Source organism: Chlamydotis macqueenii, chromosome 2, assembly GCF_036417535.1.
Source record: "Chlamydotis macqueenii isolate bChlMac1 chromosome 2, bChlMac1.mat, whole genome shotgun sequence".
In the NCBI taxonomy this organism is placed as follows: domain Eukaryota; kingdom Metazoa; phylum Chordata; class Aves; order Otidiformes; family Otididae; genus Chlamydotis; species Chlamydotis macqueenii.
The window spans coordinates 24,859,981-24,879,288 of NC_141557.1; the positions used below are offsets into that span (position 1 = coordinate 24,859,981).

The 19,308-nt window shown below is 42.3% G+C and overlaps 1 protein-coding gene across 1 annotated transcript in view; it reads right to left on the reverse strand.

The window, feature by feature from the left end:
• CDK6 (cyclin dependent kinase 6) overlaps positions 1-19,226 on the reverse strand; it is a 126,976-nt gene extending 107,750 nt beyond the window's left edge. Inside the window, exons 1-2 of the mRNA XM_086741570.1 lie at positions 19,050-19,226; positions 16,478-16,966 (exon numbers count right to left, since the gene is read on the reverse strand). Coding sequence (XP_086597696.1) covers positions 16,478-16,710 — 233 coding nt within the window. The 5' untranslated portion in view covers positions 16,711-16,966; positions 19,050-19,226. The remainder of the gene's footprint in view (positions 1-16,477; positions 16,967-19,049) is intronic.
• Between the last annotated feature and the right edge of the window lie 82 nt (positions 19,227-19,308).

Below are 19,308 nucleotides of genomic sequence, written 5' to 3' on the forward strand. Positions count from 1 at the left end.
TTTCCCTTAAGCTCATGCACACATATGTAAAAGAAAACAAATTAAAGATTATTTGCAGAGTTTGGCAATGAAAATGAGGTGTTAGTAGCATTTTGAGCTGGCAATAAATTTTATTCGACGGTTTTACTACTTTGGGGCAAAGGCAACTATTTCTTTTGGGGCATCTTTTAACAGCATGAGATGAGGATTTACATTTTAATCATGAAATAAATGCAGCATTTTGTAAATGACAGTGTATGTCAGATGTAAATACATGACAAAACTGTATTTTGGTTGTTTTGCAACAACGTCTTTCACATTTCTGAAAGAAATGAACAAAATATAACAAATCTTGCAAAACAAGGGCTGGTTCCCGGAGTGCTAAAACATTTTTATGTCTAGGTGAATGAAAACAAGGCACATCTACCCAAGCTCTGCAAGGAAAGGACAGCGTGCTCTGCAACGTCCACGCAGCCGGTGTCAGCTCAGGCTGAGCTGAGGAAGCTGAGAGGACAGCAGAGCGTAATGGCTGGAGCTCCGCAGCGCTAACATGGCTCCGCAGCTTCCAGCTGGCTCAAAGCACCAGCACGGCGAGTAGGCATCTGCCTGGGAATGAGGCAGGGCTGGCTCACATCTGCTTGCAAACGCTGCATGGACTTACAAAGCAGTGGAGAGAAATTACTTAAGATCACAAGGCAAGTCAGTGTCAAAACTGTCGAGCCTTAATTTGCTAGAAATTGTCACTTCAGGTTAGTCCTGCTCTTACACCATTCCCTAAGCTATCTGCTCTTTCTCACTTCAGAAAAATACTAGGCTAGGTGGAAATTGTTCTAGCCTTTAAAAAGCCATATATGGATTGTTTTGTTCATATAAATATTTTTTATTTCAAGAATAAGTCAAGAGACATCAAGGGCTGAAGAAGTTGGTCCTCATTTTCTCTAATCCATCTCCAAACCTTACAACCATCCTGTTTACCTCTGTTTGGATAAACAGCATAGAAACTCAGATCACAGCTGATGGTCTTGAGCCTTCGTGCAGTTGACTGAAGAGGCAACACTGCACACCATACCGGACCCACAGAACCAGCACAGTCTTTTGTGCTGAGTCTTTTCTACAAAAGCCTTTTGTGGCCGTGGTCTGCTTGCCCATTCCAGTGACACTACTATTTTTTTTTTTTTTTTTGCAATTTCCATCTCTTTTCTGTCTAACAGAAACAATTACCCCTCTTAGCTCTTCTTTAGAGCTTCCTTTTATCTTCTATTTAAATACGTAGGCAAGGAAAAGCCAAATTTTCACACTATGAAATGTATCTAATCATACTGCACATCATTATTTATGTACAATAGTTAGACGAATTTTCATGCTTAGTGCACCACAGGCTTTTAATGAAGCTGTCACTGGACTACCAACTGTATCAATTCCTATATCGTGTAACTTACATACGTGTGTGGGTGGACTATGTGGGTGAAAAAAACCCTATTTGTCTTCATAGGCCAATGCCACATGGTCAATATATACTGGAATAGCAAGAGTTAGAAAATAAAATAAAATTCCAAACTCAAGGAGTCAAGAGTAATTAAACTGAATAGATACAGGGAACACATTACGGAAGTGTATGGTCTTAGATAGGAAAGATATGGCTGCATGAATTGTAAGGGGGAAAAAAAAGACATCGTAAAACTGTCAAGATAAGTTAAGTGATTTAGGATCCAAGGTCCCAAATTACAAAATAACCTAGGTACTTAGGGTCATCAGTACATTTGAGAACTAGGGACTCGTTGTCCAAAGTACCACTTCTCAATGGTTCTCAATTAGTATCCCAGTGTCTAAATCATAAGAACATAGGATTGGAAGAAAAACCCGAGACTAGTTGCCTGCATTAATAAGCACCCACATGACAGACATTTAAGAAGATGCACAGACACCGCAGGCCACAAGATGCTTCCTACCACCCTGTACCAAATGCAGAGCCAGAAGGAGAGCTATGGCCCCAGAGGTCTGCCTGACAGCACATTTCAGTTCAAGAGCCTCACCGTCACCCCAGGTCCCTGCAGCAGTATGATATTCATGAAATAAAACTCTGAAGTTATTCCAGGAAGCTGACCTCTACCATTTTACACAGGATATTAAATAGACCACAGCTGTCTCCACTTAGAAGTGACTTAGTTCATATGTTTTATAAAGGTCCATTCAGCCACTTTCTGAGTTATCACAGAATTGAAGTAACTTTCTGTGAAGGAAAAGTCCAACTTTCTGGTGCTTTCCCTTACCTACTTTTCATGCAAACATGTCTTGGTTTCAAACATCACAACTGTCATCTGTATGTTCTGAAACAAGAATCTGTGTCCAGATTATGAAAATATTTAACTGAGAAGTAACTGTCTCAAGTTCATTTGGAAGAAACATACACAGTAGAACTTTTTTTTTTTTCGCTAAAGCCAGGAAGGCACAGTCGTCTTCATTTCCATGAATGCCTCTGCAGGCAAGGCTCTATGTATATGGTTATTGATCTAAGCACAGTACAGTCTGCGTGTTTTCACTTCAGAAGGCAGACAAGTGACATGGATTTAGATTTTCCAAAGCACATGAATACGTTTTCAGGCTTCTGAAAATAAGTGATCAACATATTAGAAATGCCATGATAATCATGTCCATTCAGAAAATTTTAGCTAAATTATCTCAAGAACACAACAGTTTTTAAGAAGACTCTCCATTTAAAAGCTGACAAGGCAATAATGCAATATTTTTAAATAAAGGATGTGCTCTGGGATGAATGTGTTCTGGAACTGAGTGAATAATGCAATTTAAGGATGGCAATTTAATGCTTGAAAGAAAAGAGATCAAAATGACCTTAAATTTATAAGATTTGAAAAATTTTTTAAAAGGTCAATATTAAAAAAAGACACATAATCCCATCATCTAAATATTCCCTAAAGCCTCTAAAAATACATATTTGTACTGCACACAGAAGGAAAAAGAAAGTCATCTGTTTAAAAAATTAGTTCTGGTACTTTTAAATATTGACATCCTCTGTTCAATTGCCTGCTGCAGTGGACTGTGCCCCAGTTAGGTTAAGCCATTAGATGTTTACTCTTTTGGATATTGTCTGGGCTCTTTGCCACTCACATAAGGCTTTATAATTTTAATTTACTCTTCCCAGAATATATTTAATAAAATTTACTACTTTATTATACTGAGGAGTGAGAAGGCATTTCAGTTCCAAGTTCCAATTCCCAATGTCATGTAACTTTTAAAAAACAATTAGCTTTTGCGATGTTTTTTTTCCTGGCTTGCCCTCATTCCCTTTCACTTTTTCTTTTAACTTTAAAAAAGAAAACTGTTCAGACATTTTTAAGGCATAGACTTTAAACTAATTGCAGTCCTACATGCCTAACAATCTTCAGTCATGTTACAAAATAATAATTATGAATTTTCTAGTATAAATGAGTCAAATTTTGAAATTTTCATTATTTTTCTTTTCCATATATACACACACATATGTAATATGCATATCCAAACAGCTTAATAGAGTGACTTATTTGCTTTACTACAATTATATTGTCTTAGTGGCTCCACAATAAAAGAGTTGTTTTCAAGCTTTGTAAATCAAGCCACAAAAGAACTAGATCAAACAGACATTCAATCTAAACAATGATGAAGAATCTGTTAGCATTATTGATTGATTTTAATTTTGCAGGCTATTACCGAGCAATGTGGGCTGACATGTTTTGAGATTAGGAAAAAATAAAATTTTAAATTAAAAAAATATATATACCAAGGGGTAAAGGTATAGTGCTTTCCAAGCACTCGGGTCTTCAATAATTAAGAGCTGAAGATGTTAGACATCAGAATTTTCCAACTACTTGCGACTGTACAATCACGTAATTTGCTCGAAAGGAATTTGAGGCAAGGAAACCATGTGTAGCATCAGAATTTTATCAATAATGAGATAATTAGCCCACTTAGTGGCAAATCCTGTGTGAGACCAGTATGGCAGAGTGAAGGGAAATGAGAAAAATACTCAAGAGAAATTATGTCTCAGAAAGCTTCGAAAGATGCCTTAAACCACTTGTAGGCTGCATGAGTGGCCATCTCCAACACACATCTTCAGCTACTCTTCCTCGTGTAAAAGATTAACAAGTTTTGACCAAAATGGCTTCTGCTGGGGCTTAAAATGGGGTACAGTATAACCAGGCAGTGCCCACCCATTTCAGCTACATCCTGTTCCCCTTTGTACTTTAATGCCAAGTGCAAACTAGAAGCAGATTGTCTGAAGTCAGTACATTTCAGAGAAATCCACACTATGCTATTAGGAAAAGTACATTGTTTTGCCAACTGATAAAAAAAAGTGTTTTGTACAAACTCTTACCAGCAATCCATGTACTGCAGACTTTGGTAAAAAATACAAGTTCCTAGTCAATTACCTCCTCTAATTTCTCATAGTTCAAGTGACCTCTGATTTCAGTACGAGCTTTTTGTTCCCCCACCCCCAAAATAATTTCCTATTTGCTTTTGTAACTTCTCTTACGTGCTGTACAAACTCCCTGCTAGGGTTTCCACTTTCCACCTCCAAACCTGAACCACGTTGACTGGCATTAACCTCATCTGGCTGTAGCAGGCTACAGTTGGGTGTCCACTCTGCATAAGTCACCTGGGCTTTCTCTGTAGTCGACAAGAGAGAGGCAGGCGTTCCCAGAGGGCCATTTATTCTGTTCCAGGGTGGGTACGGAGGGTGTGTGGGATGAATTACTTGCCAAAACGCATCCTTTCTCTGCACTCACCATGGGGAGCCTAAATGACTAGGATGGAGTACACTTCTAATATTCAGATGGTTAAAGTTAGACGTCTGCTCACTATTATCTTACATTTCTGTTTTATTTTTTTATGCATGGCTATGTGTACCTTCCATGCATCTACCATCATCCCCCTGTATTCGGCACTGGTGAGGCCGCACCTTGAGTATTGTGTTCAGTTTTGGGCCCCTCACTACAAGAAAGACATTGAAGCCCTGGAACGTGTCCAGAGAAGGGCAACAAAGTTGGTGAGGGGTCTGGAGCACAAGTCTTATGAGGAGCGGCTGAGAGAGTTGGGATTGTTTAGTCTGAAGAAGAGGAGGCTCAGGGGAGACCTCATTGCACTCTATAGCTTCCTGAAGGCAGGTTGTGATGAACAGGGGTTTGGCCTCTTCTTCCAGGCAACAAGCAGGACCCGAGGAAATGGCCACAAGTTGTACCAGAGGAGGTTTAGATTGGACTTGAGGAAAAATTTTTTCTCTCAAAGAGTGGTAAGGCACTGGAACGGCCTGCCCAGGGAGGTGGTGGAGTCTCCGTCCCTGGCAGTGTTCAAGAGGCGGCTTGATGAGAAGCTACAGGATATGGTGTAGTAGCTGTGGCAGCAATGGTAGTGGGAAGACGGTTGGACTAGATGATCTTATAGGTCCCATCCAACCATGTGATTCTATGATTCTATGATTCTATGACATACTGCAGCAGAGCTATAAAAGGGGTAGAGAAAGTTTGGTGTCTCCCTTTGATATCCCCCACCCCTCTGGACAGTTCAAGGAACCAACACTTTTAAACTGTTCTGCTACATCTAGTGCCCAGTAAAAGGCCACTGATCAAAAGCAGCGGCTAGGCTTTCCAGTGACTGGAAAGAGCATCACACCAGGGAAAGGTGTACGTCCCAAGTGACAAAATGTGCTGCTACAAATCTCTGTTTAAGTACCCACCATGTAAAATCAAAGCATTTTCATATTCTTCCTCTTGATTGTTCAATTTTTTTATTACCTCCTGTTTCTTAATCTCTCTTTTCTAAAGCCTATTGTTACTACATCAAATTTGGGAACCACTCCTTTCCCAAAAATATCAGATTTATGAACGTAAAGGCAATGTGATGAATGGGATTCTGTGCAATGAAGAGATACAAGTGCTCAGTTCTGCAGAAGTACTAACTTGTCTGGGCCCCTCAAAGAATGCCAAATCTTTTAAGTTTAATGAGACATTTAATTCTGATTTTCAGACTATAGTCATTGATTCAAGCCTGTCTGGATATAGCTATTATTGCTTTGATCAAAACTTGTTGCTCAGCATTTTATAAGAAGCAGAGATGAACATTAAGGCAACAAATTGATTAGAGATGTCTGTGAGGAAACCACAAAGATCTGTGGGTAGGCCTATCTCCATTAGCAATCTAGAAGGTTATCTAAGGATAAACAACACACTAATTAAAAGCGCAGATGCTGCTCAATCTCTGTGTCGTACAGACCACAAATACGAAGTATGCTGTTATATAAAATTAGGAAAATGAGATTCACAGTATAACCTACTTCCCAGTAGAAAAAAAATAATACAGGTCATTAACTTCCAGCATCCCAAAGAAACCTGGAAATCAATACTAAAAGTTCTAGTGAATAACAAGTTAGGTGCAAACTTTCAATGCTGTACAGCATTCAGAAAGTCTCTAATTGTAGCTATAGAAGCATTTTCTCTTGAAGAAGGGAGATGTACATAGCACTGTGTCTGTGATGCAACCTGGAGACGGTGGGTAAGCACAGCATTGCAACTCAATAGTTGCAACTCAGCAAACTCAATAGTTCCAGTGTCTAAAATCTGAATAGTAAAGTCTCAAATGTGCATGCTTGATGGGACTCCTCTGCACAGTCTGCATCTCCCAATGCATTTTAGTTCACCTTAACTTTAGGAATTTATGTTTTGAACAACCAGAGCTGTTTGAATTAGTGTAGCTCTATGAACCTTAACTTCATCAACGGAAACTCAAGCCTTAAATTTACAATTCCTTCTTGGATTAGCTGGAAGATGTCGATGCATTTCCCTCATTAGTAGTGAGTGTTAGGCTGCTTACACAGACAAACAGTTAACCATACATATTTGTTTTCAGAACATACTACAAGAATAACCAGAAGATCTTCCTTCAGCCGCAATCTTCTGGTTAAAATATTCTATATATGACGATCCACTACTGCAAAGTCAGAGCACTTAAAGATCAGAATAATCTTTTCTGGAAAATACCATCTGACCATAATTTACTGAAGGGCTACAATTTATTATGAGACACACTAATATTCTAGGCAGCCACAAGAGTTTTTCTAGGAAAATTATTTGATCACCAGTGAGGGCAACTGAAAAGCAAAAATCATATATAATACACAGTACTGTAAATCTGAAGAATCTAATTTCATCTTTAATATGCAACATAAAAACCCATCCAATATATCTATATGATGAGGAAAGGGGTAGAAAGTCAAAGCTAGGAGAATGGCAGAAGGTGGGAATCTTATGAAGACTTACTGAAAGGGGTACAATTTTAACATTGATACACTGTATCTATGAGAAACCCACCATCTTTCTATTTATATGTTGGATTTTATTATAACTTTATTCAAAATGCTGTTGCTAGGGGTGTTTAAGTTTGTTGTAAATAAAAGACTTCCAAATCCTATATCTGTTTTTAATATAATGAGGGATTTTTAAACGTATGATTATGCATTTCTATGTGTTAAAGGCTTCCAGTTTTCTGTAGAAACACTCACAAGGAGTCCAGTTTCTTGTCATAATGACTGAAAGCTTAATGTGACATTCAATGGCTTCACAGCCCTCCCTTTTTATGGGGAAGGAGCAGAGTGGGCAAAGTCCTCTGAGGTTGTTTCACTTCAGCGGTAGCTGTGTATCCAAATGAGTCCTCCCCCAAACATCTAAACACAGTCAGTACATTCCCAACTCTTACTGCCAAGTTAAAATGAAAACCGTCTTAGTTCAGAAATGATTGAGGTGGTTTGCTCTAATCAAATTAAACTAGCCAAATGTTCTTTTCAAAGGTAACTGTCTACTCTGCAGCTGTATGCAAAACACCACATCAAATGTGAAAAAAAAAAAAAATAGTGATAGAATTCTATCCTTACAGTAGAGCCCTGGCTCCATAGATGAAGAGAAACAAAAGCACCAGTGCAGCTAGGAATTACATTCACAGAAAGCTCCTAGAAATATGCTAACTTAACAAACAGTGAACAAAGTACTGAAATTTCCAGTTTATAATTAATTGATTTCAGGGAGAAGGGAATTCTCTGACACTGTTAAACAGCAACAGACACCTTCAGTTATTTATCATAGCGACCACAATTCAAATAGGTATTAAAAGACTAGCCAAAGCTTCACATAAAAGAGAGGAAAAAAATCACATAGGCTTTTCCATTCTATTTCTCACTTCCTTTCTCTGTTTCTATCAAAATATGTAACATTCTGCACTGACTAAGGTTGCAAAAGTCCAAACTCAATAGGTTTCATTTAAACTCAGTATGATTCATCTGCAATAGAACTGAGTTTTCAGTCATTAAATGTGGGAAATTCCTGCAAAGCTGAATTCATACATGAATTATTTTTTAAATTTTCTTTTACTAAGAAAAGATCAGTCACCTGGTTAATGATAATCTGGAGTGATAACCAGCCAGTGTTTGTATGAATGCTTTTAAAACAGTATGGAACTTTCTGCTTTTTGTAATTAGTTTGCTAGGCGTGTCATGGGAAATCTACCCCAGGGCAACTCTGCCAATATCAGCAAACGGGCACATTCCGGTACACCCTGTATTTAGGTATCCGAAATCATCACCTGGTCCCAAAATTATGTGAGATCCTACCTAGGCTAGAGACCCATCTTCTTTTCCCTGAAAAGACATCTAAAGCATCATATGGAAGACTTTCTTATTACTCATAGAAAACATTCTTTATTCCGCCTAAAGAAAACACACAACTGTGCTGTTAGAATTTTAAGGCCTGATTTTAGCAGAATATTTCCTTGTGACCATTTTCTAAGGATGGGAAATTTTTTACAGTCTAAGGGTAAATAAATAAATAGGAAAATCAATACAATAATTTGGACGCAATGAGGTATTTTGAAACAGTTTGGAAATTGACAGCCACATTTCCACTCTCTGATGATCATCTCATCAAAAGCTTCCCAAATGGAGGTTTCCCCAATGGAAAATGTCAAAGTACATGACGGAAAAAAACACTCCTTGGAAAATTCTAAAGTGGATTATTACTAACAAACACTTTATTGTTTAAAGGTATAGCTGTTAAAAAATCATGCATGCGTAATTGAAAATATTTTTCAGAATATAAGAAAAATACATGAAGAATTGAGACAGGAGGAGAAATTTCCTCTCTTTTGACTGAAAAAAACCCACAGCTCAGTTATATATGAGCACTGTTATCTTTTGATAATTTGTTAGATCATTAAGAATGACCTTGTTCAGTAAAACTGAAAAAGAACTAGATTTCATACAAAGAGTAAAAATCAAGTAAAAATCTATATACAGCTGCAAAGTTTTGGAATGAACAGCAACTTCTATTGTATTTAGGGTTATGAAACTTTATAAAATACTTTTAAAACTTCAGAACTAAATTAAGTCAACTAAAAATTACTACAAAGACAAATAACCATTCTTGAGGCCAAATTCACATTACCGCTATATCAGGATAGTTATATTATCTATCCTGCATGATTTATTTTAACTTTTAATAGAAAAATTATCTGGAAATGGGGATTCAGTTAATGTAATACATGAATAAGAATCAATATCTGTGATTCATATTCTTACGTACATTGTCCCTGAACTCTATTCAGAAAAGCATTTTACAATTCAGCGCATACTTAATGTCATGGCTATTTCTATTTGATAATGCACTCATATCTGGGCTAACCTTCAAACAATGACTGAAATCCTACCAAGTGTACCTGAGTGACTCACTCAGTGCTGTGCTAAGTCACAGCCTCCAGCCTATTTTCCGTCAAACACCTGGGAAGAGAGCACTTTCCCTCTCCCTGCTCTATTCTGCACGTCAGCCGGCACTGAGGTACCATGACACAAACGGGAAAGTCCCAATTAATCTACCCTGGCCCCTGTTTGCTGGGGTGCAGCATCCACTCTCCTGTCTTTTACAAGGCTCAGTTTTGAATTCTGGACCCCACTCCATTAACCCAGGGGGTGCCTACACTTTGCCGGGCAGTTGCAGGCTGTCACCAGCAACGGTGGTGGTGAAATGAGTTGGTTTTCCACTCTGGCCAGGACCCAGCAACACTAGATCTCTCCAAGAACAGCATAGACACAACCATCAACAGATTTAAAGAAGGAAGGGAGCACTGGATATAATCTAAAATTACTAACATTTACTTACACAAAGACTGGAAACATGTTTTTTGTAAAAAACTTAGATTCAGAACAAGATAAAATACTTCTTGAAGAAAGTTTGCACTCCCTCTAGAAACTGGATTTCCTAAGGCTCAGAAGACTATTCCATATTCGACCCTTCCTTCCTGACATGTTCTTATCTTGTCCTGTTCCTGGCAGACCGCGTATTCAAACTAAATCATCACATCCATTACTAATAAACAATAATATGGACAGGAAGAATATACCTAATTTTCCCTGTACATGCTTGTTCTGTGTACTACAGAGTTGCAAGCAGATGATGACACACCAGCATTCATGTGCAGTCACTTCACCATGTCCTCTGCCAGTTCAACAAACTTCTCCAGACCCTACCTACTGTCAAACCCTGTTCAGTGTCGGCCACTTGCCCCCTTGCCGTATTTCCAGGTAGGCAGTCCCCTCCCTCTCCAAGACTTTAAGGGCCTCGCTGCAGCAGGTCAGCGCAGGGACTATTGCCCTTCCACTCTGACCACTACTACGCTCCAGCCTGGAAATGCCTCTCTCCCGCCAAGGAATTTCCCGTCTTCACATCTGCCTGGAAGACCATCCTGTTTGCGTTAGACTAAAACTGACTCTAAAGATTGTTCAGTTTTTCCTTCTCATTACTCATCCACCTCTTCTACCTCAGCTGAGACTCATCTGCCACATTAATTTCCTTAACCTTGGCAACTTCAAGTTTCAAGTTCAGTCTCTTCTGCTTCACTCCATCTCTGCACCTTATTCTATTCTTTCTGCGTGCAAGACAATGCAAGTACACCTAGCAACGCGGAGGTAACCACTACTTTCTCTCCAGGGGCCTGCCAGATGCCATATGTGTGGTGCTACACAAAAATAAATCCTATCGCACAATACAGCACACTGCTGATCTGTAAGAGTGATGTCACACACGAAGCGTTTCACATTAGCTTGGCAGAAAAAGGAAGTAAGGAAGGAAGCAGAATTCATTGGAGACAAACACCCCCTAAAATAGAAATGTTTCACTTGACGGGACGGAACATCTGAATGATTTTGAGAAGATCATCCTTTAAACTTACTAACGGTACAGTAATAAAGCCAGCAGCCAATATCAGTGTCACCGCAAACTGGAAAGACAAACAAAAGTAGCTACTGCATTTAGAAATTCTTTTCCTTCTGCATGTTCCCATCTCATTTCAGTTTAACAAACAGAACAAAAAAAAACAACTACAAGTTCACATTGTCCTGCAAAAGGTTAGCTGGCTATTGATGAGCTGTTACAGGTTTGTTCTGGATGCTCCCTCTATCAGGTTAGGCAGGGAATTTCAGACACTTATAAAAAGACACCTTCTATCTCAGTATAATGTAGTTTTAAGCACCAAGCCATCACAGAGTTCTGGGGCCTATGAGCAGAGTCAAGTGCTGTTATTTATGCCAGAGCACATGGGGATGGGGGAGTCACGTGTGCCCAGCCTCTTCCCCCCCACACTCAGGTGGCCTTGCCAAGGCAACCAGATGACGACCTCCAAAAGTATTCGAGTGTGAGCCAAGAGGGAAGAGTATGGACCAGTGGCCTGCAAAAGCAGGGAAAAACCAATATGAGGGTACTGCTGTAGGCAGCTTACAGCGTCATTTGTACTTCAATGAATATAAAAGAAGATAAAACCCTGGACATGGTGTAATTGTGCAAATACTCATAATCATTAGGTTTCCCCTCCATATACCCCTGATCCATATACCAAGAAGACTGAGGAATAGAGTGACATTTCCAGCCAGGTGGATCACGCTGCTGAACCTAAGTCAATTAGCTGGGGCACCTATTCTACAAGTTAACGGGAAGGAGAGAAATAAGATTTTTAATTCCTTATTAAATGGTAATGACAACCTTGAATGGCAAGATTTCTCACACTTATCTTTGAACTAATAAGCCAAATTAGATTATATTCTAATAGATTATATTCTATATAATTTTGGTTATTCTAAAATTGAAGCCTTACTAACTCATGAAAATACTAAAAAAGCTATATCAAACAAGAAATAGGAGCCGGGAAGCAAAATTACACAGCTTTGCTCTACTTGCTTAATATTTAACACTATTAAAACTGTTAAATATATATATGCTAGAAAACAAGCACTGCAAGAATAACAGTATTCTGTCTTGTATCTCACCTTCCCAGAGAGCAAATTCACAATTTGATGGATGATTAACATTAGGGGGAAATTATTCATCTGATTACCAGCAAGAGAGAGATAAAATGAACACATATATATTTCTGAATTTAGCATTGTAATCACAAGAAGAATTTTTACAGATATATTACAGCAGGGAATACTCCCAGTTTTACATGCAGGCATTTCCTGAATCTAATATGTCATTTATTCCTGGCAAAGTCTGTCCTTTGTCTACATATATTTCATTTTTCCCAAACAGAGTAGCACTAAGCTATGTAAGTGCTGGGCTGATTTTTGCCAGATTTAACTACTGTATACAGTAAAGCCTTAATAAAGCATTACATCTTATTATCTGAAAGGTGAGCTAAAGGAGCACCTTAATCATCCTACCAGTTCCACAGGACACTTCAAATCCTACAACATACCTCCTGTTAGAGCAATTCACAGTGATTTACTCTTGAAGACTGTATTTTCACTTTCTTTGTGAAGAAAAATAGAATATAGTAAGGTCTCTTGACAGAGGGGAACTCTGTACAAGGCCAAATATGAACAGGAAAGGATTTTAATTACATAACAATCATCCCTTTAACTGTATTTTTCCCATGCCTTTCTGTATACTTTTTTTGACAGTCTTATGGAATTTTAGATCAGTTCACCAGGCCTTATTCCCATTATAGTCAATAGTCCAGAGACTTCCATTACCATCATTTTTCTGATGAAGTTTAGACTTCCTTTCACTTTTTGCACCTCTTTTTGCTTTATTCTGCAGTGAAGTCTTCTTTAACTTCATTATCTATCACTATAAAAGCAATCATGCTGCGACAAATGCATCTCTTCATTGTACAAGTATGGAAATGACAGACTTGGAGAGAAGAAACGCAAAACAAAACTCTCATAATTAGCATGCAGTAGCATGGGAAAATATGATAAATATTTAGTTTAAAATTATTCTATGCTATTTAGACATTTCCACTTTACAGAGAAAATTCTTTTCCATCCCCCATGCACTGGAAACCAGCTTTCGCTTTAATTGTTTCTTAGGATTTTAGAGGAAGGGAATCTATGACTGCTATGACAATCCTGGGCTGCAGTAGCAATGCTGGTCCTGCATCATGGCTCTGTGACTAACGAAACCATGGGGCTCTATCTCTACCTAGCAAATACTGGGTCTTTTCCTTACCAAACTGTTCTTCGCACTCAGCACCACTTCATGGACACAGAGAAGCCCCGGACTGCTGAGGTCCTTACTGTACTCTCTGGAGATGTCCCGAGCTACCTTTTGAGTTCAGTGTGATGAGATGTGGCCTGTGATTTCTGCTGTTGCTCTCAGCCGATACCAGAGTACCACAGCCAACCACAGGGCTTATGCGGCTCATGTGTTTGAAGTCTGTCTAAATTTTGACTTACAGAATGACTGTCTGTTTGCATTGAGCGACACATGGATCACACATGCCATTACTCAGAGGTAACAGATTCAACATTATATTTGCAGTTCTCACTTATCCTCTCAGGCTAGTTGTCTGTAATGTTCAGAAAGAAAGCTAGACGTCCCCTCCAAAAAAAAAAAAAAAAAATCAGATATTTGTGTTGTTATCCCAGTGCTCTGAAAATGATGTACATTTTAATCCAGTATGTAGACAATGCATTTGCCATTATTTTTATTTACTAGCCTGGCCATGATACCAGTTTCCAGACAATGAATATTTTTGTGACCATAGTATGTTCAATAATTAAGTGCAGCTAGATCAGCTGCTTAAAATTGCAGATCTTCTTTTACAGTATTTCCTTTTCTGAGTATATTTACATAATACAAAAATAGACCTTTAATTTCAATAAATTACGAACTCTTCTACCCTATTTTGTAACTGAACTGGGGCATTTAAATATTTTCAAATAATCTTTCATTATAAGGATATCATTTCAGTCACTCCAAAGTGCTACTTATAGCTTCATCTGCTATAAAGATTAAAAACATGCACAACAGAGGTGAGTTTTTAAATAGCCTTCCTCCCATTTTAGAAGAGGTAATGTTTGAAATTGTTTCTTATATTTCCCTGCCTGTTTGTAGAAAAAGATGTGCAGCCAAGGTCCCAAGCGTCCTGATAGATCACAGCCCAACCCTTTGCATCTGAAATGCTGCTTATGGCAAAAGGCACAGGCTTCATAACACCACTATGAAGACCTGAAACTACATTCTCATATTGCTGATTGACATATTTACTGCTTGCAGACAATGAATTTTCATTCAAACTTGTACAAATATTTTAAGTTTCAACATATTCACGCAAAGCTATGTTGAGATTGCACTGCACTGAAAACCAAGCAAAACAAGCCTGCAGCTGCATAGTCAGTTCATCAAACAGCTCTTTTGAAAACAGTAATTTTACTTTTTCATAATTTTGCTGAATTCAGGATTAGAAAGCTCTTTAAAAAAATCTTTTACTTCATATGGAAAGATCTCAATGGCAGAAAAATTCATAAGTGTTGTTATGTTGAATTATTGCCAAACAAGGTTTACAATTTTCAAATACATAAATGTCTAAACTGGACACGTAAATACTTATTTACTCTCATAAATTATTGTGCTGTATTTCAGAGATTTTGCAAACTCTCAATTGTCTCTACTGCCAAAGAAGAATCTGGTGCGCACTCCTCTATAAACCAAGGCACTTGATTCAGTGATCAAATACAAGATGTTGTCCACACTAAGATGCCTCCACTTTTGAAATTTATAGACTAAGCCTCTGGCATTACTAGGTCCCATCAAAACAATGGTTATTAACCAAATAGTGGATTTGCTTGACTAGCAATGGAAAAGTGTGAGCTGCAGCCAGTATCTCATTGCTCACTGCAGTGAGACCAACGACGTTCTACCAACACACGCTCCATTATCAGTATTTCAGAATACACATGCTTTACCTATTCAGTTTAGGCAGAAATGAGACTGTTGTATTACATTGCCTTGAGATGAAGAAAAATGAATTTATCTCTAGCTACTCCCTTTTGTATTTTAAATATTATTCTCTGTCTTGTCTTTTCTCTTGCACCTGCTATAAATCCCCTCATCTCAGACCCTAAAACCGGAAGATCACAGCTACAAGCCATTTTGAAGGTCACCTCTAACTTCAGAGTGTGTCTTTCCCTAGGACGGAAAGAGTCTTGGTGTTAGTGCAGTAAAAAATATTTTCCTTTTGCTATGCAACATGTCCGTAAAAATAACACAAATAACAGGAAATATTTTTGTTAATACAGCACCATCAGCAAGATGCTGACCGGTTTCAAATCACTGCCTACCTGGCTATCTGCACAGTGAAGCTGACTTCTTAAAGTTCCCAATGTTAATAAAAGGCGCTCACAGGCTGCTGGAGGTTTCCAGCTGTAGAAGAATGTAAGAGGTTTCGGTAGGGCCAGTCTTACCACTGAGAGAACACAGAACACAGGTCATTTACCTGGGGTTTATGCTACTGACATGACAGAAATGACATCCTGGGGCCACTGCTGCCATTTTGCCAGCAAGGCCTGATGTCTGCACGTTTGCACTCTTGGTAGCACAACTATCAGCACGTGGTGAAATTCGTATCAGTCAAACAGTATTCAACCCTAAGGCCGCCCGCAAAGCTTGAAGTCTTAAGCTGTTACTTCTCTTGAAGTAACAATTTTCTGTAAAAGCATCTAAAAATGTGGAACGCACATTCCACTACTGCTCTCACAATCTTTGCCATTCTGATAATGAACAGAGCTGCTAAAAGCCAGCTGCAGCCGGCAGAACTAATACCTGAGACAAAACCAGGGGAGACGTTGGGGTTTTTTTCATTCTCTATTCTGCCTGAGGAAACAGTGTGTATATATGGCTTCATACATGGCTCCTTGCCCATCGGCTCAAACGCTTCAGTCACACACCTATGCCTCTGGAGATGGGTGTTTGTGTGTGTGGGAAGCAATGCACAGGGAGGAGGTGAGGCCTGGCAGGCAGTGCCGTGGCCTGCTGAAACCTCAAACCACACTCCATGTACACAGTTTAGTGCTCACTTCATCCACAAACCCAAACTAGCGTCCAGTCCATTTGTGTACCCAAATTCTTGCTTGCCAAATTCTTGTACTAAAACCAGGACCCTGCTGGTTGGGACGCCTGCCCCACGTCCTCACCTGACCACGTTGGGGTGCTCGAATGTCTCCAGGTGCCTCAGAACTGCCACCTCTCGGATGGTGGACAGTGGCATCCCCTCCTCGCTGGTCTGCACCCGTACCCGCTTCAGCGCCACAAAGCGACCTCCGTTCTTCAAGTCTCGGGCTTTGAACACCTTCCCGTAGGCTCCTTCCCCAATCTCAGCCACACATTCATACTGCTGGTCAGCCAGGTTTGTGCTGTCCTTATCCATGCTGGGGCCGCTCCTCTTCCTCCTGCGCTATGAGTGCCTCAGGGAGGCTCTCGGTCTCACTTGCTTTCTGAAAACTAGTACTTCGCTTGCGTTGCAGATACACCGCACACTTGGTACCTCTGCCAGAGGGGCAGTAGGAAGCTCTTGTTCCTGTTCCCGGTCCTCTTCTGGATGGGCCCCAACGTGCCTCCTCTTTCAGCCACCAGGAATTATCATACAGTCTTTGGGAGCATTGTCTGTGTAAAGCCAATTAGATCTGGAGGACAAACCAGGCAAGAAAAGTGAGTTTAGTTTACTTCATTACTTTGTGTTGTTTAAAAACAGAGAAAATTAAGCAAATATAGTAGGCAGCTACACGCAAAGCAAAAATGTGGTGCAAAGGAAGACGTGGACCACCAGGCTGACACATGTATCAACGTCCCTGCCCAGCTGATACACCACCACGTAGTTATCACAGTCTGCACAGAAGGCTACAGCACGCATCTACCAAGCAACCACATGCTGTGGGATTTTACTGAGCAACAGGCTGAATACAACAACCCCGTGAGACACAGACGATGGGGACGGCAGGGCCAACGACGCATATGTGAGAGGAAGCTATGTCCAGGAGCTTACGACAGGCTTGCAGGACTCAACAATCTCTTCAGGGCACATGGTGGGGGTTTTTGGAAATACATCCCATGCTATGTTACTGTTACTTATTTGCAAACGATAGCACTTGGAGGTTTCAGCCTTGATCTGCTCTCCCCTGTGCTAAGCCTGGTATGAACACATCGCAAGGAACGAGTTCCTGCCTCAAAGTGCCTGTGGGGAGGAGAACTATGTACATATTTAAACGATGATAGTAATGTTGCCGAGCACGGTGTGCTAGAGGTAGATTCAGAAACGTACGCTGTGGCAAACTTATGAAGACACAAGGGTTTTGGCCGCGGGCATTGCTACCGCTGGACGTGTGACTGGCCGCTCCTTGCAGAGTGGCACGATGGACGATGGGCTTGGGGACCAGCACGCTCTGCCGTGTGGTGCACGAGGTTGGAGGCCAGAAGCACTTCCTTCTGCATCCAGTTTCATCCACGCTTTTCTGCAGGACTGTGGGCAAATCTTTGCCCCTCACAAAACTCCACATCAATCCTCTTCTTTCTCCCTGCTCCTTTTTAGCATAATGACATTGTGACCTCCAGGGCTGTAACTCTCTCCTACACTGTATTTTTACGGGGCTAGGATTAAAGAGCCCCGGATAGCTCACTCGGGGATCCCTTAATGTGAATCCCCGCATAAAGCCAGGGGTATTTTGCACATTTACGCTGATCTAACACTTCAGTTGCAGATGAGAAGAGCAGCAATCTGAAGGAAACCACTGCCCGCTGCTCGTCACTTTGCCCGGCTGCAGCCGGAGGCACCACCCTGCCCCACCGACTCCAGCTGCCACCACCGGCCGCCACCGCACCGCCCCGTCCAGTGGGGCAACCCCGAGACACCCCCACTCCGCACCTCCGCGCCCGCGGCATCACCGAGCGCCGGCCCCCGCACCTTGTCCCCGCCGCCGCGGGGGGACACCTGCCCCGGGGTGCCGCATCCCGCACCCTCCTCGCATCCCACACTCTGCGCCCCCTGCATCCCGCGCCGCTGCGGAGGGCGCCCCCGGGCGGTGGGCAGCGGCGACGCGCGTGTGCGTGGCCGCGGGCGGGCCTGCCTCGGCGCGGCCGCTGCGCCGGGTGGAAAGTTACCGCTCGCCCGCGGCGGGCACGGTGTGATACCGGGGGTGCCCCCTGGATCCCCCCACTCCCCCGCCTCGGCACCGAGCTCCCCTCTGCAGGCGCCCCACACGCGGCAGGGGGTGGCGGCGGGGGGACACGCAGGGAACCGCGTCCCCCCGCTTCCTTTCGGGGGATGGAGTGAGGGGGGGGTCCCGGCTGGGTTGCTCGGCAGGACGCTGAGGGGACCCCCCCCCCCCCCGGCGGCTCCCCGGGAGGGCAGCCCCCTGCCCCGCGGCCACCGACACGGGGGGCGCCCCCACGCCGACCCCGAGGGGGGGTGCGGGGACACGGCGGGGCACGCTGCCCCCGGCCCCGGCCGCCGAAGAGACGCGTCCGCGTGGGGGGGGTTGGGGGGGGGGGGGGCGGCATGGGCGCCCCGGGCCGGGCGGGGGGCGGCGTGTGGGCCACGCCGCGGGGCCGGGTGCACGGAGCACATGGGGCGCCCCGCGTTACCTGGTCTGCGCCACGGCCGCCTCCACCGCCACCAGATCCCCAAATAATCCTCAGCCCTGGGGCGGGGGGGGGGGGCGGGGGGGGTGTGGGGTGTGGGGAGGGAGGGGGTGAGTCCTCCCTAAAACAAACCTCCCATTGAGCGAGGCGGGGTGGAGAGCCGGCCCGGGGTCTGCCCCTTCACATGGCGATGTCTCCGGCAGGTCCCGGCAGCGGCCGCCCGGGCCACACAGGTAGCTGCTCCGCTGCTCGGCCGCCCTCGCCCCGCATCCTCCCGCCGCCGCCGGGGCTGCACCTTGGCGCAGAAGGCAGCTCGCACTCGTCCCCCGGCCCGCTCCTCCCGCCCCCACCCTGCCCGAGGAGGAAAAAAAAAAAAAAAAGAAAACAAAAA